General features: G+C 31.5%; 1 protein-coding gene across 13 annotated transcripts in view; it reads left to right on the plus strand.

The window, feature by feature from the left end:
- The window catches only part of LOC117171290, a 178,483-nt gene that overhangs the window by 142,162 nt on the left and 19,828 nt on the right, over window positions 1-16,493 (plus strand). For all 13 annotated transcript variants that reach the window (XR_004466860.1, XM_033358442.1, XM_033358445.1 and 10 more), the window contains 4 exons: window positions 5,649-5,833; window positions 6,385-6,493; window positions 11,518-11,736; window positions 12,065-12,285. Coding sequence is in view for 12 of the 13 variants with exons in the window: in XM_033358442.1 (XP_033214333.1) it covers window positions 5,649-5,833; window positions 6,385-6,493; window positions 11,518-11,736; window positions 12,065-12,285 (734 nt within the window). In the remaining variant the exon portion in view is untranslated. The remainder of the gene's footprint in view (window positions 1-5,648; window positions 5,834-6,384; window positions 6,494-11,517; window positions 11,737-12,064; window positions 12,286-16,493) is intronic.

Consider the following 16,493-nt stretch of genomic DNA (forward strand, 5'->3'; position numbering starts at 1 on the left):
GGGAAGGTGGGTGGTAGCCGCAGTTTTGGACCAATCGAGATCAAATTTTTCAGTCATATTGTTTGGGCTCCCGGACAGGTCGCAAGAATATTGGAGGATGTTGGAGTGTGGCAGAGGGGCACAGTATTTGAAATATATAAACTCAAGTGGTCTAAAACGTATGATGCTTACGGCAATCCAGTTTTTTTAAATTGGCACTAAATTTTGCACACGTCTTTTTGGTCGCAGGTTTTGACCAATCGGCATCAAATTTGTCACACATATTCTTTGGACTTCTGGACAGGATGTAAGAGTATGGAGGTGAAGGTACGTGGGGGGGGGGGGCAGTCGCAGTATTCGGCCAATCGGCAGCAAATTTTGCACGCACATTCTTTGGGCTCCCGGGCAGGTCGTAAGATTATGAGGGTGCAAGATGAAATGGGGAAGTTTTTGAAATCTACTGTATTAAATTCAAATTTGCGAAGTTTTTTACAAGTTATATGGGATTTTCGCGCGAGATTTTAAAATTCTAAAAACTCGATTCGATGACTCGAGTAAAATTTTTTCAATAAAAACAATTACCATTTTCTGTATTTACGTTCATATTTTTGTTTTATCTTCTCAGAGTTTAGTCCAAGTTTAGTTCAACTTTCATGGTAGACTTCGCTTTTTTAAAAACGAAATTCTACGATTTGAGTACGAGTTTTATGATTTAAAATTCAAAAACGCCTTTTTCATCAATCAATCTCAGGTTGAATTTTTTGAAAAAAGAGCTATATTTAAATGAAATAATGATTTATATGCTAAATTAAATTAAAATTTTTTAAGCATAATGATGCGGAGATAATTAATGTCAAAGTTGCCTACTTTAACATGTAGTTCATGAACAGTGCATAGGCACACTTCACATTTTAATTTATAGTAATTAAAGGCATTGGTAGAGAAATTAAAAAAATGTCAGTATAAGTGCTGCTCGAAAATACAAATTTTAAAAAATATATATCAAGTTTCTCCATCGTGTAGTTTCATAGATAACACAGGCCGACAAAATTTGATAAAATTCAAAAGCCAGAAAGCAGACCAAATATTTCCGAAGGATTTTGATGCGCTGAATCCGAATTCGAACTCAAAATTGCTCCTGTACGTCAGGTTTTCAAGATATCCTAACCTAAAAGTGCAAAAAACGCGTTTTTTAGCTGTTGTTGAGGTTATGTAACTGTGCAAGAAAAATGTATACCACAAAGCTAATATGGAATTTGAAAGTACTAATCTTCCCGTTTCAAACCTACTTGAATTTATTAGGATATCTTTATTTTTCACCAAAATATTGTAATTTGAAATTTTTTATTTTAGCGTTTTAACCCATTAACGCTAAGGTGTTCAGATTTATATAACGCATTCTCTATTCCTGACGGTACGATATTTTTTCTTCAAAATATTAACTCAGGGGTTTTCGAGGGTGCCCTTTCTATTGTCGGTGTCATTTTTTTGTTATAACTCCTAGAAGATCCAATATGGCGGCCACAATTTAGGGCTTCAAAAAAGAACAAAGGATCCCGCACAAAATACCAACAAAAAAGCGGACAGTCGTTTGGAACCAAACTTTGCACATTGATAAAACAATAAAAAATATGGAACCCGTGTCTTTTCATTTCTACAGAAGCCGTTTCCTAGGGATAGGAACCACCCCTAACAAGCCACAAGCATGCTAACCCACCTGACTATGGGAACAATAAGTTTAGTCGCATATTTTTCTTGAAATAATGAAGTTCCATGCCACAAGTGGGTTAACCCACCTACCTGCTAATCCACCTAAACCCAGAAATCACCCTTACCAAACCATAAGCAGGCTAACCCACCTAACCCTGGGGGCTGCGAATTTACTCATTTACATTTCGTGAAATAATCGAATTCCACACTGCAAGTGGGCTAACCTTGAAATGAAATTTTTCAATTTAGCGTATTAACCCATTAACGCCGAGATAGTATTCCCTTGTCCCTTGAAAATGTTATCTGAGGGGTTTTCGGGGGTTCCTTTTCGATTGGCTTAGTTTTTTGTTATAACTCCAAGAAGAGCGAATATGGAAATAGTTAGGGCTTTAAAAAAAAATTTACTATTATGATTCATTTAATATTGTAAATTTACTTAAGATTTTCCAGCTTACCAAGGCAAGACTCAATATTTTCCAGCCACTTAAGACTGGGCTTGGGATTATCCAGCTCAGCAAGAAAGTACTTAATATTTCCCAGTCAATTGAGGCAAGACTTTAGATTGCCCAGCCAATCAAGGAAAGACTTACGATTGCCCATTCAGTTAAGACAAGACTTGGGATTGTCCAGCTACGCAAGGAAGTACTTAATATTTTCCAGCCAATTAAGGCAAGACTTTAGATTTCTCAGCCAATCAAGGAAAGATTTTAGATTGCCCAGCCAATCAAGGAAAGACTTTGAATTGCCCAGCCAATAAAGGCAAGACTTTGTATCGCCCAGCCAGTCAAAACAAGACTTTGAATCGCCCAGTCAGTCAAGGCAAGACTTTGAATCGTCCAGCCAGTCAAGGCAAGACTTACGATTGCCCATTCAGTTAAGGCAAGAATTGGGATTGTCCAGCTAGGCAAGGAAGTACTTAACGTTTTCCAGACAATTAACGCAAGACTTTAGATTGCCCAGCCAATCAAGGAAAGACTGAATTACCCAGCCAATAAAGGCAATACTTTGTATCGCCCAGCCAGTCAAGGTAAGCCTTTGAATCACCCAATCAGTCAAGGCAACCGTTAGCCCGCCACTCAAACGTGATCTCTAACACGGAAAGATTTGTAGCAAAAAACGAATTTCATCACCTACGCATAACACATCATAAAAGCGTCGCCAGCTCAATGAGCTAGCTAAGGATCGAAGACTGTCTGCGCCGTAGAACGGCGCGCACATACAGCGAATGTGAAGATTAGAATTCACACAGAGTGCGCAGTAGCATTCCGCGCAGTCCGTCTTCTTTTGTTTTATCAATGTGCGAAGTTTGGCTCCAAACGACTGCACGCTTTTTTATTGGTATTTTGTGCGGGATACTTTGTTCTTATTTAAAGCCCTAAATTGTGGCTGCCATATTGGATCTTCTAGGGGTTAGAACAAAAAACTGACACCGGAAATAGAAAGGGCACCCTCAAAAACCCCTGAGATAATACATTGAAGAAAAAATATCGTACCGTCAGCAACAGAGAATGCGTTATATAAATCTGAACATCTCAGCGTTAATGGGTTAAAACGCTAAAATAAAAAATTTCAAATTACAATATTTTGGTGAAAAATAAAGATATCCTAATAAATCGAAGTAGGTTTGAAAGGGGAAGATTAGTATTTTTAAATCCCATATTAGCTTTTGTGGCAGACATTTTTCTTGTTCGGTTACATAACCTCATAGACAGCTAAAATACGCGTTTTTTGCACTTTTAGGTTAGGATATCTTAAAAAACAGACGTACAGGAGCAATCTTGAGCTCGGATTCGGATTCAGCGCATCAAAATCCTTCGGAAATGTTACGTCTGATCTCTGGCTTTAAAATTTGTCGGTCTGTGTAATTCAATGAAAAGCATTGAAATTTTAGTCACTTTCAAACTGATAAACATAACACTATTGCATAGCAGCAACACTATTCCCTCTCTCCAGCTTATCTGCTGTACCAAGCTATTCAAACGCCCATGACAGTTGATCAGCCATGATTAGGTTTTAATTGGAACGTTGCACGATCTACGAATCTGCCGCTGACATAGTAGTATACACCCATCCTACGAATTCTATGCCTGAAATCTTCACCATGCGGGTCCGTGAAGTTTTTTCAATGTAGTATGGCCTGACGGCCCCCCACGGAACTCTACTATTTGTACGGGGATGGGATTTACATACAACCTTAAGAGTTTTCCTTAAGTTTTGTAAGAAATTTCAAAAGTTATTTGGAATTTATGGAAACTGAATTCGACAACTTAGATACTATTTTTATAATCAAAATTTTAAAAATACAGTTTTCATGTTCTTCACTCAAGTTTTTATGTTTATTTTACTTTCTTAGAGTTTTTCCAAGTTTAGTTCAAATTGCACTATCGACTTCGCATTTTTCATAACCAAATCCTGCGATAAAGCTAGTATATAATTAATTCTAAAATAAATTAAAATTTGCATGCTTCTTAACGATTTCAAAAAAATAAAATAAATCAATTTTTCACTCTATACAGAACACTCGATTTATTATTATATATGTATATATAAATTACATTATTTTAAAATATAGTTTTTTATTGCGATTCATTACACTCATTGTCCCCTTGCTTTTACACGTTCCAACAAGTACGTTAATTTATTCATTGTAACTCAGCATAGCATCACAATGTGAAATAGGCGGACAGACGATTATTTGCCCGGAAAACTAGTTTTCAATTAGTTAATACCTAGTTAATTTTATCGTTACTCATAGATATAACATTACCCGTAAGTCTTTTTCAAATCGTTTACACATGTGCAGCGTGGATTGGTTTTATTACAAACGATTGATAACTAATAGCGTTTCACAGTAAAAAGTGAATCGTCATATCCAGTGACGAGAAAATGTGAAATTCCCCGTTTTTTCCTCATTAAATGCTTTTCCCCTGGCCAATTTAAATAGAGCAAGTTGTGACGTCTTTTAGTAACATGCCCAAAATCAACGTATAGAAATGGAAATTTTCACATCGTATACAAATAAATAATTTATGTTGGGAAGGAAACAATTATTTATTTTGCACGTGCTAAACTTATTCTTGATCACAGACTAAAGTAATAAATATTAATTAAAATTGTACTGCAATTATTTAAGTAGATTTCATAGATATATCTACTGCTTTTTTATCAGCTGCAATGTCAGTTTGAACTGCATTGATAAATGTAAAAGGATCAACGCATCTATTTTAAATAATCTTTTCATTTATATAAAACAAACATGTCATTGCAAATGTTGAGACATCTTAATATTTTTTCTGCTGAAAGAAATATTTTCGTAGAATATTTTAAATAAGTAATTATAACATTTCTATCGAATTTATTTAAAATCATATATGTATATTTCTTTTTTATTAATATTTTTTTAAGTTGAAATGTCTTTGAATTTTTGCAAATCTTTTGTTTTAAGTTCTCATAAAATATATTACATTAGATTTTATTAAAAATTTAAAAAAATGGATATTGTCCTATATATTTTAAAAATATCTTTTTAAATAATTGACAATGCCTTCATTCAGAGTTCTTCCGATTTTCCGGTCGGCTCAAACATTCTGTGAATATAAATAAAATTATGTAAAATACAGCAGTAAAAAAATACCCTAAAGTTTTATACTTTAAAAATTTTCGGATCTTAAGTTCAGAAACGAGCTAAAATTCAGCAGTCTAAATTTAAGACGTCAATATCTGAATTTCAGAATTTAATCATACGTTTTCCTCAATTCAGAATAACTTTACTTTAATGCAGATAAATACTGAATTAATGTTCACTTGTTAATTCAATGTCAAAAAATTGTAAGGTGTTACAATTATAAGTATTTTTTATTTACTGTGATGTTATTATTGCAATATAAATATAAAATTTGTTATTCTATTGGTTACAACCATTTTATCTCAGTATTTTAGTTGGTGAAATTTTTTTTCAGTTCCTCCATTCATTACTGTTCACACTCAGACAATTCGAGTTCGAAATTCGAATCCTGCTGTGCTTGAGTGCGAAGTTGAAGCATTTCCAGAACCAGACACGTATTGGATTCGAGATGATGGCCGCCGTCTCGAACCGCCAGAAAAGTATCGTACCGAGGTCATTGGTAGACGTAATGGTTACAAGGTACTTGACTGAAACCAATATATACCTCATTACAACAGTTCCATAATTATCAGAGAATAATAATGTAATATAATTTAATTAATTTTTTTTTAAATGCTTATGATGACCATAATCAACTAAAAATTATATTTTTCAATCACTAACAGACCTAAATCTAAAATATTTCATTTTAATTTTATGAATCAGAACTAAACCGAAAATATTTTTTTTTTTAATTAGTATTTTCGCTGTTGATAGAATACATAAATTGTGTGCTAATTGAACAGTTTGATATATAAAAGGTTTTCGTTGACAGTTGTAATTATGATTTTTGCAAGTTAGCTCTGAAATTGCTAATTATCCGTTTGACAAGACTAATCGAATGTTCTGCTTGACGCAGAGATTATAAGCGCCTCATCAGATGTCATTATTAGCTACATTTAATTACTGGAAATTCACATATTAATTATCGTACTTTAGCAACCAAATTTCTATTTCACAAAAGCTTAAAATTGATTTACAGTCAATTTTCTTGCTGGTAATTTATTTATTACAAAATAAATTTTTTTCAGATCACGATGAAGTTGCATATTATGAAGGTACAACAATGGGATTATGGAAAGTATCATTGCGTCGCCAAAAATAACGTCAATACCACAAAAGGAACTCTTACGCTTACTGGTTGGTGTTCCACATTATTTTTTCCTACCATTTAATTTCTTGTCATAGCCATATTATTGCTGAAAACCCTATACAAAACCTCGAGACGGTACAGTTTTAAAACAGCTCTGCAAATTCTGAAAAAGGGATGCAATTGTTATGCGTCATCGAACATTTTTAAGAGATTACCAATTTTAAAAATTAAACAAAAATGGAATTTGCAAATTAATCTTCTTCAATTTAGAAACATCAAATCAGTGATTTAGAAACTTGAAAATATTTAAATTTAGAGAAAATTAGAACTTATAAACTAGAACTTATCTGCCTTGAAATTAAGTCAATTTGACAATTTTAGGATTTAGCACAGATGGATTTTAAAGAAGCGTTTAGATTTAGCAGTTAGATATGAGTTAAACTTAATTTAGATCTAGTTTGTTGGTTTGTAAGGCAGACTTGAGATGTACCTTGTTCCTTGATTATCAAATTAATAAAGATTTGTTTAAATTAACATTTCAAAAAACAAAAGTGTTTAGTTTAAGGGTACAAAAATAGAATTATAAAAGCACCCAATTTGACTAAGGTTTCCAAGGGTTCTATTTTGAAAACAGCTTAAATTAGTGACAATCCTTCGTAGCTCAAAACAGTTCAAATAATAAAATTATATAAAAACTAGAATGCTAATCTTTTTCCAAATTTAAAGTCTTCAAATTAACAATATGCAAAATTAATTAGGGATTCAAAATTAAAGAATCAAAAAACTTGAGAATTTGCAATAGGTTGGTTCAAGAAGCATCAACTTAGAAAAATCACGGTGCACCTTGATATATTTTTTCCTAAACCATTAATAAAGGTTACTGTATAAGATTAAGACAAAGTGGTTTATATTCTGTGTTTTCAAAACGGCTTCAAAGATTTCATAGAGAATATTGCTCAAATTAAGAAAGATCAGTGATTTTAAATATAGGTCTCTGAATTTGGCTTGGTTTCCTCTATAATAATTAAAGACGATTTATGAACAACACACGGAGAAAAAGATATCGCACAATGATATCGCAAAACCTCTATATTGCAAGAAAGCGCAATATGATAACATACAATCAGATCCCGGAGCTTTGTACGATATCATAATGCACTAATATCACTGAAAAAAATGAAGTTAAATTTGGTTAGTGTCGTCTTCTATACGGCGCAGCGTCCTTAGCAGCAATGTAAAAAAGGCAGAGTATGAATGAGTTTGAGCTACAAATCAAGACACCAGATTTAAAACAATCACAGAAAAAAGGAAAAATTTGCTGTAAGTAAAACCTGCAAAGTTTAATGATTAAACATATTTTCACTGAGGTTAGGAAAATAATTCTGAACTCGTCGATGCAAAATGTAATTGACAGATGGGAATCCCCATTTCTCTCAAATTTAATGAAGTTAAACGACACTGGCAGCGCTGTCGTCGTAATTGTCACTACACCTCGAATAAAAATGGAGCGATTATAAGATGAAAGATTATCCAGGCCAGCTTCATTTCTGTTCCGGTGAAGCTTTCACCTGGAAGCGATGTAAACTTTATCTTTAATTTTTCCTGTGATCGTTTGTTCACTACTCGAACCCTCGCGAGATCACAAAAGAAGAAACACAATGTGATAGCGTAATAAACTTAAATTCTTACGTTATAGACTGCACAATTATGCGGTATATAATGTAAAAACTTTCAATGTGCGATATCACGATTTCGCGCTATTATAATGCGATAATTACGATATATAGCGCAGGATTACGGTATATATTGTAATTCATGCGATATAGTTTTCTCAGTGCAATATGAAAAATACACAAAATATCTAAAATGATCATTTTTGTTAAATTTAGAAATACAGTCATATTCTTATTATAAATCTGCACAATTTCCATTCAATGAAATATACTCTGAAATAAATATTGTAAAAGCTAATAAGTAGTTAAGGCGTGCCTAATGTATATTATTTGTTTGATTAAAGCTTTAACGTAACAGAAATTTCAGCAACGGTAACTGCATGAAACTCCAGTCACATGTATCACAAAATTACTAGAGGTTAAAAAATCTTTTTTGTTCATAATTTTAATATAAAACATCAAGTCTATATTTGTCCTAAGAGTATAAATAGAAATAAAATACAACTATAGTTAAGACCAACCACTTATTCTGTATCTATGTTATATGTACACTCATTGTATCAAATATATAATCAAGGCCCATCTTTTATGATAAGAATTTTTTTGACATTTAATATATTGAGTATATTATATAACATAGTTATTTACATATAAACTTCGTTCGTATATAATCTTACTTAAATTTTTAATTTTAAGACAAGTATATACTGCAAATTTATATAAGAATTAATGAACCAAACAATAATGCCTATATATATTACATGTTTAGAGAACTTTACTCACAAAATTTATACAAAATGTTATTTTATTTATTATAAATAATATTCGTGTGGAATTTTTTCGCAAAAATTTGAATTTAAAACCAGAAATATGAATTTTCAGCAAAAAAATTAATTTGTAGCAAAATAGCTAAACCTTCAACCAAAGAAATTAATTTTCAACTAAAATACGAATACTGCCTAAAAAATTGATTTCTTAAAAAAGTGGTTCAACCAAAATTTTCAGCAAAAAAAGTTGTGTCCTGAAACAGAGAAAAGATTAATTTTCAAGCGAGCAGTAGCATTTTCATCCAAGAAAGACGAAATTTCTACTAAAACGGATGAATTTTTAAATTAAAATACAAATTTAAAAAAATTAAATTTTCATTCGAAAAAGACTTTATTTTGACATTTTATCATCAAAATATAAGATTACAACGAAAAGTAAATCTTCCACGAAAATTATACTTTAATTTTTAACCCAAAAATACGATTTTTCAACGAAACTGTTGAAATTTTAATAAAAAGAGCAACTTTTTGAAAAAAATGGTTTAATTTTTATAAAAACAGCTGCATTTTTATCGAAAAAAGGTGTCATGTCTAACAAAATAAATGGATTCTTAAATCAAAGACAAATAATAAAAAAATAGTTGAATTTTTATCCAAAACAGATTTTAGTTTCACTTTTCGGCATAAAAATACGAGTTATAAATGAGAAAAAAATTGTCTATGAGAATAGTTGAATTTTCTACCCAAAAATATGAATTTTCAATAAAACAGTGGAATTTTTAACAGAAAAGAAAAATACCTTAATACAAAATTCTTGAATTTTAAACCAAACCGTAGCATTTTTAACGAAGAAAGATGCAATTTATAATAAAATAGATTACTTTTTTTAATAGAAAGATAAATTTTCGAAAAATAGTTGAATTTTCAACCCAAAAAGATTTTGTTTGACTTTTTAGCATTGAAATATGATATTTCAAAAATAAGTTAATTTTTTATGAAACTATTTGAATTTTAAACACAAAAATTCAATTTTCAACTAGAAAGGATGTCTTTTCAACAAAATCGATGAATTTTCAAACAAGTAATAAAATGTATAAGTAAAAAGGTAATATTGTAAACAAATAAATATAAATACAAGGCAAACAAATCACTAACAAGAATATTATACCATGCGGTTACCGCAAAACTTTATTTTTAATTTTCTCTAATTTCCCACTGACCAATTTTTCATTTTCCCTGACCATATTAATATTCAAAGAGCAAAATCGTAAACTTGTAACATTTTTAACCTAGAATCATTTATAAAGAAAATAAACTAATTTCAAATTGAAATTGAAAAAATGTCAAATTTATTTTACTTGACAGTTTCCCTAACCAATGCAATTACCTGACTTAAAAAAAATTGTTATTAGCCAGGTTCGTTTTTACACACCAGGTTTCTTCAGCATGTGATGTTCTGACAAATTTTGTACAAGAATAAAATTCCTTCCTTACATAGAAAATCAAAACAAAATCTTTCCAACAAGCCGATTACCACCAATACTGAACCTTCATGCTTCGTCAGCTAGCAGCACGCGCTCGAGAAGCGAGGAGTGCGCGTGCAACTGCGCATTTCTTTACGTCACGATAACTTATATTTCTGTTACCATTTAGAAATTTTAGGAAAATATTTTTAATTTTCAGAAACCGCTTCTGAAATGATGTGTCGGAATTTTCCGAACATTGCTTACAGTGTGGGACTAAATCGCGAAAAGCCGGCCAAGTCGGAATTTTTTTTTTAATGAATTTTGAAAGTTAAGATTCTATAAGGGATAATTATAGACCTCGGAAAAGCGATATAGAGATCCCAAATATTTATAAAATGCTCTTGGGCTTATTTTAAACGTGCACTTAACGGACGCAACGTTCTGCGCTCTCCAAGTCGCAATAAATTGTTTGTCGTTAAAATTGATTTATTTCTGCAGAAGTAAACCGATTCGCACGTTCAACCATGAAATCTGTTCTTGATAATAAGTGCAAATAAATCTCTGAATTCAAAACTTAAAATAATTTAAAAATCTCCTGATACCAATTTTTAAAAGAATCAAAAATTTATTTTTGGCATAATTAAGACGCTTTTTAAAATCATTCTTCGTTCCGCAAAGTGGCACATGGTATAGTTAATCTTTACACTTGCTTAAAAAAGACTTTATGTGAAAATTTTCAGGAGTGGTAAACTGACTATCACGTTGACGTTTAATTTAAAATATTGATTCTGAGGAGGGATTGGACCAGCACGGAGCGATTCTAAGTCATAAATTACTGATCAATTTTTCGTCTTCGACTATTCTTTCATCATCTTTATTTATACCCTTTCAATAAGAGTTCCCTTTTTTTAAATGGAAGAAGCCTGGAATTTTTAAATTGGAATTATTTTCAACCCTCGCCCGCAAAAAGATACTCCGTTCTTTTTAAAAAATACAAAGTAATAGTACATCTTTTAAATAGGTTACTGTATTTAAGTGCTATTTTTTGTTCGTTAAATTAATTTTGTCTTGTTGTGTAATTATTACATTTTACTAAACAGCTTGTAAGAGTGATTCTTACATTATTTTTGTATCTTAAGGATAAAAAAAGTTTCCCTTGTTCCAGGTCTGACACAAAAGATGGATGATTTAAGTAATACGCAACAGCAGCAAGCTTTCTTTGGAAAACCTCCTCCACCAAGAGTGGATCATGAGTCTTATTGTCCGCCACAAATCAATTGCGACTCGTGCCCGAACGTCAAATGCACATATAAAGACATAGTTCATCCTTTGGATAAAAGTTTAACAAATCTATCATTATCACCATTGCCTCCTAGAGTGGCTGGTATGTTACTTATAAATTATGAACTTTAATAGTTTTAGCATATAATCGAGTTTATGAAAATAATTTATTATTTAATATGTTATGATATTAATACTTAGGATATTACGGTGTTGACCAAGGTAAGTAATCAACAGCATTGATTAATTTCAAACATCGTTATGCAGCACTGATATATACAAAAAAGAATAAATACAACTTTTTTCTGGGCCCTAACGTACCTCATATTTTTATCGAAAATAATATTCATAAATAATAATGTCCAATTTGGTGTGCTCGACAATAGTTTTCTAAATTTTAATTATAAACAAATTTTTTATTTGATTAATAGAGGGTGTACTAGATGCAATTGGAAAGCCTGTATTTAAAGGAGAAATGGACGATATTCATGGAGCTTGGATGTACGATACAGTTCCAAGATCTGAGAGAGTCGCAGACAAGTTATGGGTCACTCGCATTAATAACACGTCATTTATTTATGAATATAATAAAAGAGAAGACTATAATCCCATGAACTTTGGAAAAGAAATTAGGCTTGATCCACCCTTCGCTGTGAGTTTAATGTTTTTATTCATAAAAGTTATTTTATACAGGGCTGTCGATTACACAATAAAATATTTTGTTTCTCCTAGAAAATATTTCTTTTCTCAAGGAAATTTTCTAGATTCAAGGAACTACATTTTCTTCATTCAAGAAAAATTTCTTGAAGCAAGGAAAATTTTCTTGGATCATTGAAACATTGTATCGTATGTTTTCGTACCGATATTTCCCTGATTCAATGCTAATTTTTTCAGTGTAGTGTTCTAAATAAAAAAAATTGCAGTCAGGCGAGCACTCAGGCATGAACAAACAAAAGCGGAGAGGGCTAAAATGAGTTAGTTCTCACCCAACGTCAACCGCAAAATCGGCGCTATAAAAGAGTTTTACTGTATTCTGTTTTCTTCACGCCACACCCCCTTAAATCCGACCAATCTATATTTTAATTATACGGCAAAAATTTATACTTGAGGAATTACTGAACTAGTTACGTTGTGGCGGATATGAGAAAAATTCGGTGAATTAATAATAACTATTTTGTGAACCATTTCGAACTGTTCGGTCATAATTACAGAACTGATAATAAGTATTAAAAGTCGCTGCCGTAAAAGTTCAAAATGATTATTACGAACAAGTTGAAGAGAAACTACATCTGCGATGTAAGAAACACGGTTCTAGGTCGATTAAAATTACAGAACTCTACTGTGTTTTGAAATACACCGACGTGACAGCTACTCACATGTGTGTCGCAAACAAAGTTGCGAAACGATAGTACAATTGCGTCAGTGTGTGTCAGTGTTGTGCGTCCCGGCATCGCATCGGCGAGATTCAATAAAGAAACACGCATCAAAATTACAAAAAAGACTTTGTTTAATTAAACACAACAAGTTTCAAACCGTGCATTTCAAGCCGTATAAAAGTTTTAGATCAACTATTTTTGTATGACTGAATAAATTCTCTTAATTTTAATTATACCTGAGCTAACAAAATTTCTTTTTAACAGGTTGATTGTTTTCGAAATTCTGTATAAAATAAGCCCAGGCTGAAGCCAATTTGTCTAGTTTTGAGTAGATATTGACAAAATAGTGTAAATTTCAATGTGTTCTTAACTTTTCAATAAATCCCGAAATAATAAACACTTTTCAATGTACTTGGGCTCATTTCGATTGACTTCAGCCTGGGCTTATTTTATACCGAATTTCGAAAACAAACAACCTTTTAAAGAGAAATTTGTTTAGCTCTGGTATAATTAATATTAAGAAAATTTATTCAGTCATAAAAAAGAGGTGATCTAAAACTTTTGCACGGAAGTGTACGTATGCAAATAAATGTATTAACAAGAGGTTTCCATACAAAATTTGTTTTATTTCATATCGTAAACATTTGGAAAAATAGAGGAATTGGTTTTAACTAATTTTTCAATTCAGTGTCTTGATACGTTAATTTCTAAAAATCATTTTAAATTCCTAAAAGTTAAATTTTTTACATTAAAAATATTTTCGGAACTGGAAATTATATTTCAGTTAGAGTGAAATAATAATGATTGTTGTATTAATCTATGAACTAAATGTTCTTTTTTCAATACAAATATATTATTTTACAAGTCCATTACTATAGAAAAAATATTTTTACATTAAAAATGGATTCTGCTATACTGAACATTAACTGAAGCAGCATGAGGAAAAAATGTTTAATCCTATTCTATTTTTACATTCTCATCATTTATGATTGAGAAAGTATTAGAATTGTCGGAAATTTGACACCACACCTTTTCAACGGATCTCCACGTTTCGAGACCCCCTGAATCCGAAAATCAAGTGTTCACGATGGCGTCTGTCTGTCTATCTGTCTGTCCGTCCGTCCGACCGTCCGTCCGTAAACACGATAAATCTCGAAAAAATGAACGAATCAAATCCATCTTTCGCACACTTTTTCTAGATCCTAAAAGAAAGGAAGAGTTCGTGCACTAGCCATTTTTGATAAAAATTCAAAAAGTGAGCGCATTTAAAAAATGTTTGAGACCACTTTTTTCTGAATTTGAAAATTCTATGTACGGATATTTATAGTATTGAAAAGAACAAACAATTTATCCTAATGACTTTTTTCGATAAAAAAAAATTCTCAGAGTTATAGCGTTTTCAAAACTTTTTTAATCAACCGAAAATCAAAATTTCAAGCCGAAAAACGCACGATATGAAAAAAAGTCAAGAGATGAAAAGCATTTTTTTTAAATCCCTACAAGATTATTACAAACAATTTTTGGATTTTCTTCAAAAATCGAAAATTCAAATTTTGATTGCACAAAAAATAATGGAAAATAAAAAATTCCATTTTGTGGACAAACTATGTAGGATACAAAAAAAGATAAATTAACAAAAATGGTTATAAATGGCTCGAACATAATTACACCTCGCGCTTCGCTTCTACTTAATTAAGTATAGTCAAAGATTAAGTTTCTCAAAGCTCTGTAGGCTTTGAGGTACACATTCTAATCGTGACACTCGCGCTGCGCGCTCGATTTCCAAAAGACATTTGTAAACAGGTTTTGTTGGATTTTTTCTCGTAACTTACGTCGTTTTTCCACACATTTTTTTTATTTTATTTTTTTCAACGTTATTTTTCACGAATGAAACAAAAAGTAGGCGTCCTATCAAGAGGTGACTCTTAGCAAAGTTGTAGATCTTTTTTGGGATAACCAGTTTTGGTAATTCATCTTTTTTCGTATCCTACACAGTTTGTCCACAAAATGGAATTTTTTATTCCATTATTTTTTGTATAAACAAAATTTGAATTTTCGATTTTTGAAGAAAATCCAAAAATTTGTTATGATAATCTTTCAGAGCTTTCAAAAATAAATGTTTTTCTTTCCTTCACTTTTTTTCGTATCGTGCGTTTTTCGGCTTTAAATTTTGATTTTCGGTTGATTAAAAAATTTTTGAAAACGCTATAACTCTGAGAATTTTCATTTTATCGAAAACAGTCATTAGGAGAAATTGTTTTTTTTTCTTACTATAAATATCCGTACATTCAATTTTAAAATTCAGAAAAAAGTGGTCTCAAAAATTTTCAAAATGCGCTCACTTTTTGAATTTTTATCAAAAATGGCTGGTTCACGAACTCGTCCTTTCTTTTAGGACCTAAAAAAGTGTGCCAAAGATGAATTTGATTCGTTAATTCGAGAGTTATCGTGTTTACGGACGGACGGACAGACAGACAGACGCCATCGTGAAAACCTGATTTTCGGATTAAGGGGGTCTCGAAACATGGAGATCCGTTGAAAAAGTGTGAAGTCAAATTTCTGACAATTCTAATACTTTCTCAATCATAAATTATGCGAATGTAAAAAATGTGTAGAAAAAAGACGAAAATTACGAGAAAAAAATCCAACAAAACCTGTTTACAAATGTCTGTCGAAAATCGAGCGCGCAGCGCGAGTGTCACGATGAGAATGTGTACCTCAAAGCCTACAGAGCTTTGAGAAACTTAATCTTTAAATATACTTAATTAAGTAGACAATTCAGAATATGAAGGCGCATATAAATACTGCCATCTAAAAGAGATTTTTTGATAAAATTTTTTTCAAGCATTCCAAATGCAAAGAATAAATATCCGAGCACGAAGCGCGATATTCAACCGTCGCGCGCCCTAGGCGTGCTCAAACTTGTGAGCGTAGCGAGCCGCGCGCGTAGCGCGTGATGAGACTTTGCCCGCAAAGCGGGCAGATTTTTCTTTTAAACGTCACAGTTTGAAAGTGAAAATTTTTTAATGATGCATGTTAAAAATGGTAAATTTCGAATTAAAAAAGTTTCAATTCTGATAGCTTTATAATAAAACTTTTATAATTAGATCGTCTCACATTTAAACGTTTAAAATTAAAACATATAATATATGAATTATAATGATTATGTTTAAAATTAAATAATCTTGAAAAAAATGTTAAAATAATAACATTTTCTTGGGTTTATAAACTGTCCAATATATTTGATTTTTTTTCGAAACTGAGCAAATTTTTCGAATGTTTGAAATTTATTTCTTCTAAGTTCACACATTTAATTTCAATAACATTTCAGTGGCAAACATCACGAAAATATTTGAGGTTCAAGTAAGAAAATTAAATATAACTCTTTCCACCAAAAATTGTGGGTCCGGCACTAGTCGTTTCTCGCAAGCGGTGAGAATTTTCTTCGTTAGTATATAAGGACCATTTCGGCCAATACCCTCAG

Source organism: Belonocnema kinseyi, chromosome 4 (assembly GCF_010883055.1).
Source record: "Belonocnema kinseyi isolate 2016_QV_RU_SX_M_011 chromosome 4, B_treatae_v1, whole genome shotgun sequence".
Lineage (NCBI taxonomy): Eukaryota > Metazoa > Arthropoda > Insecta > Hymenoptera > Cynipidae > Belonocnema > Belonocnema kinseyi.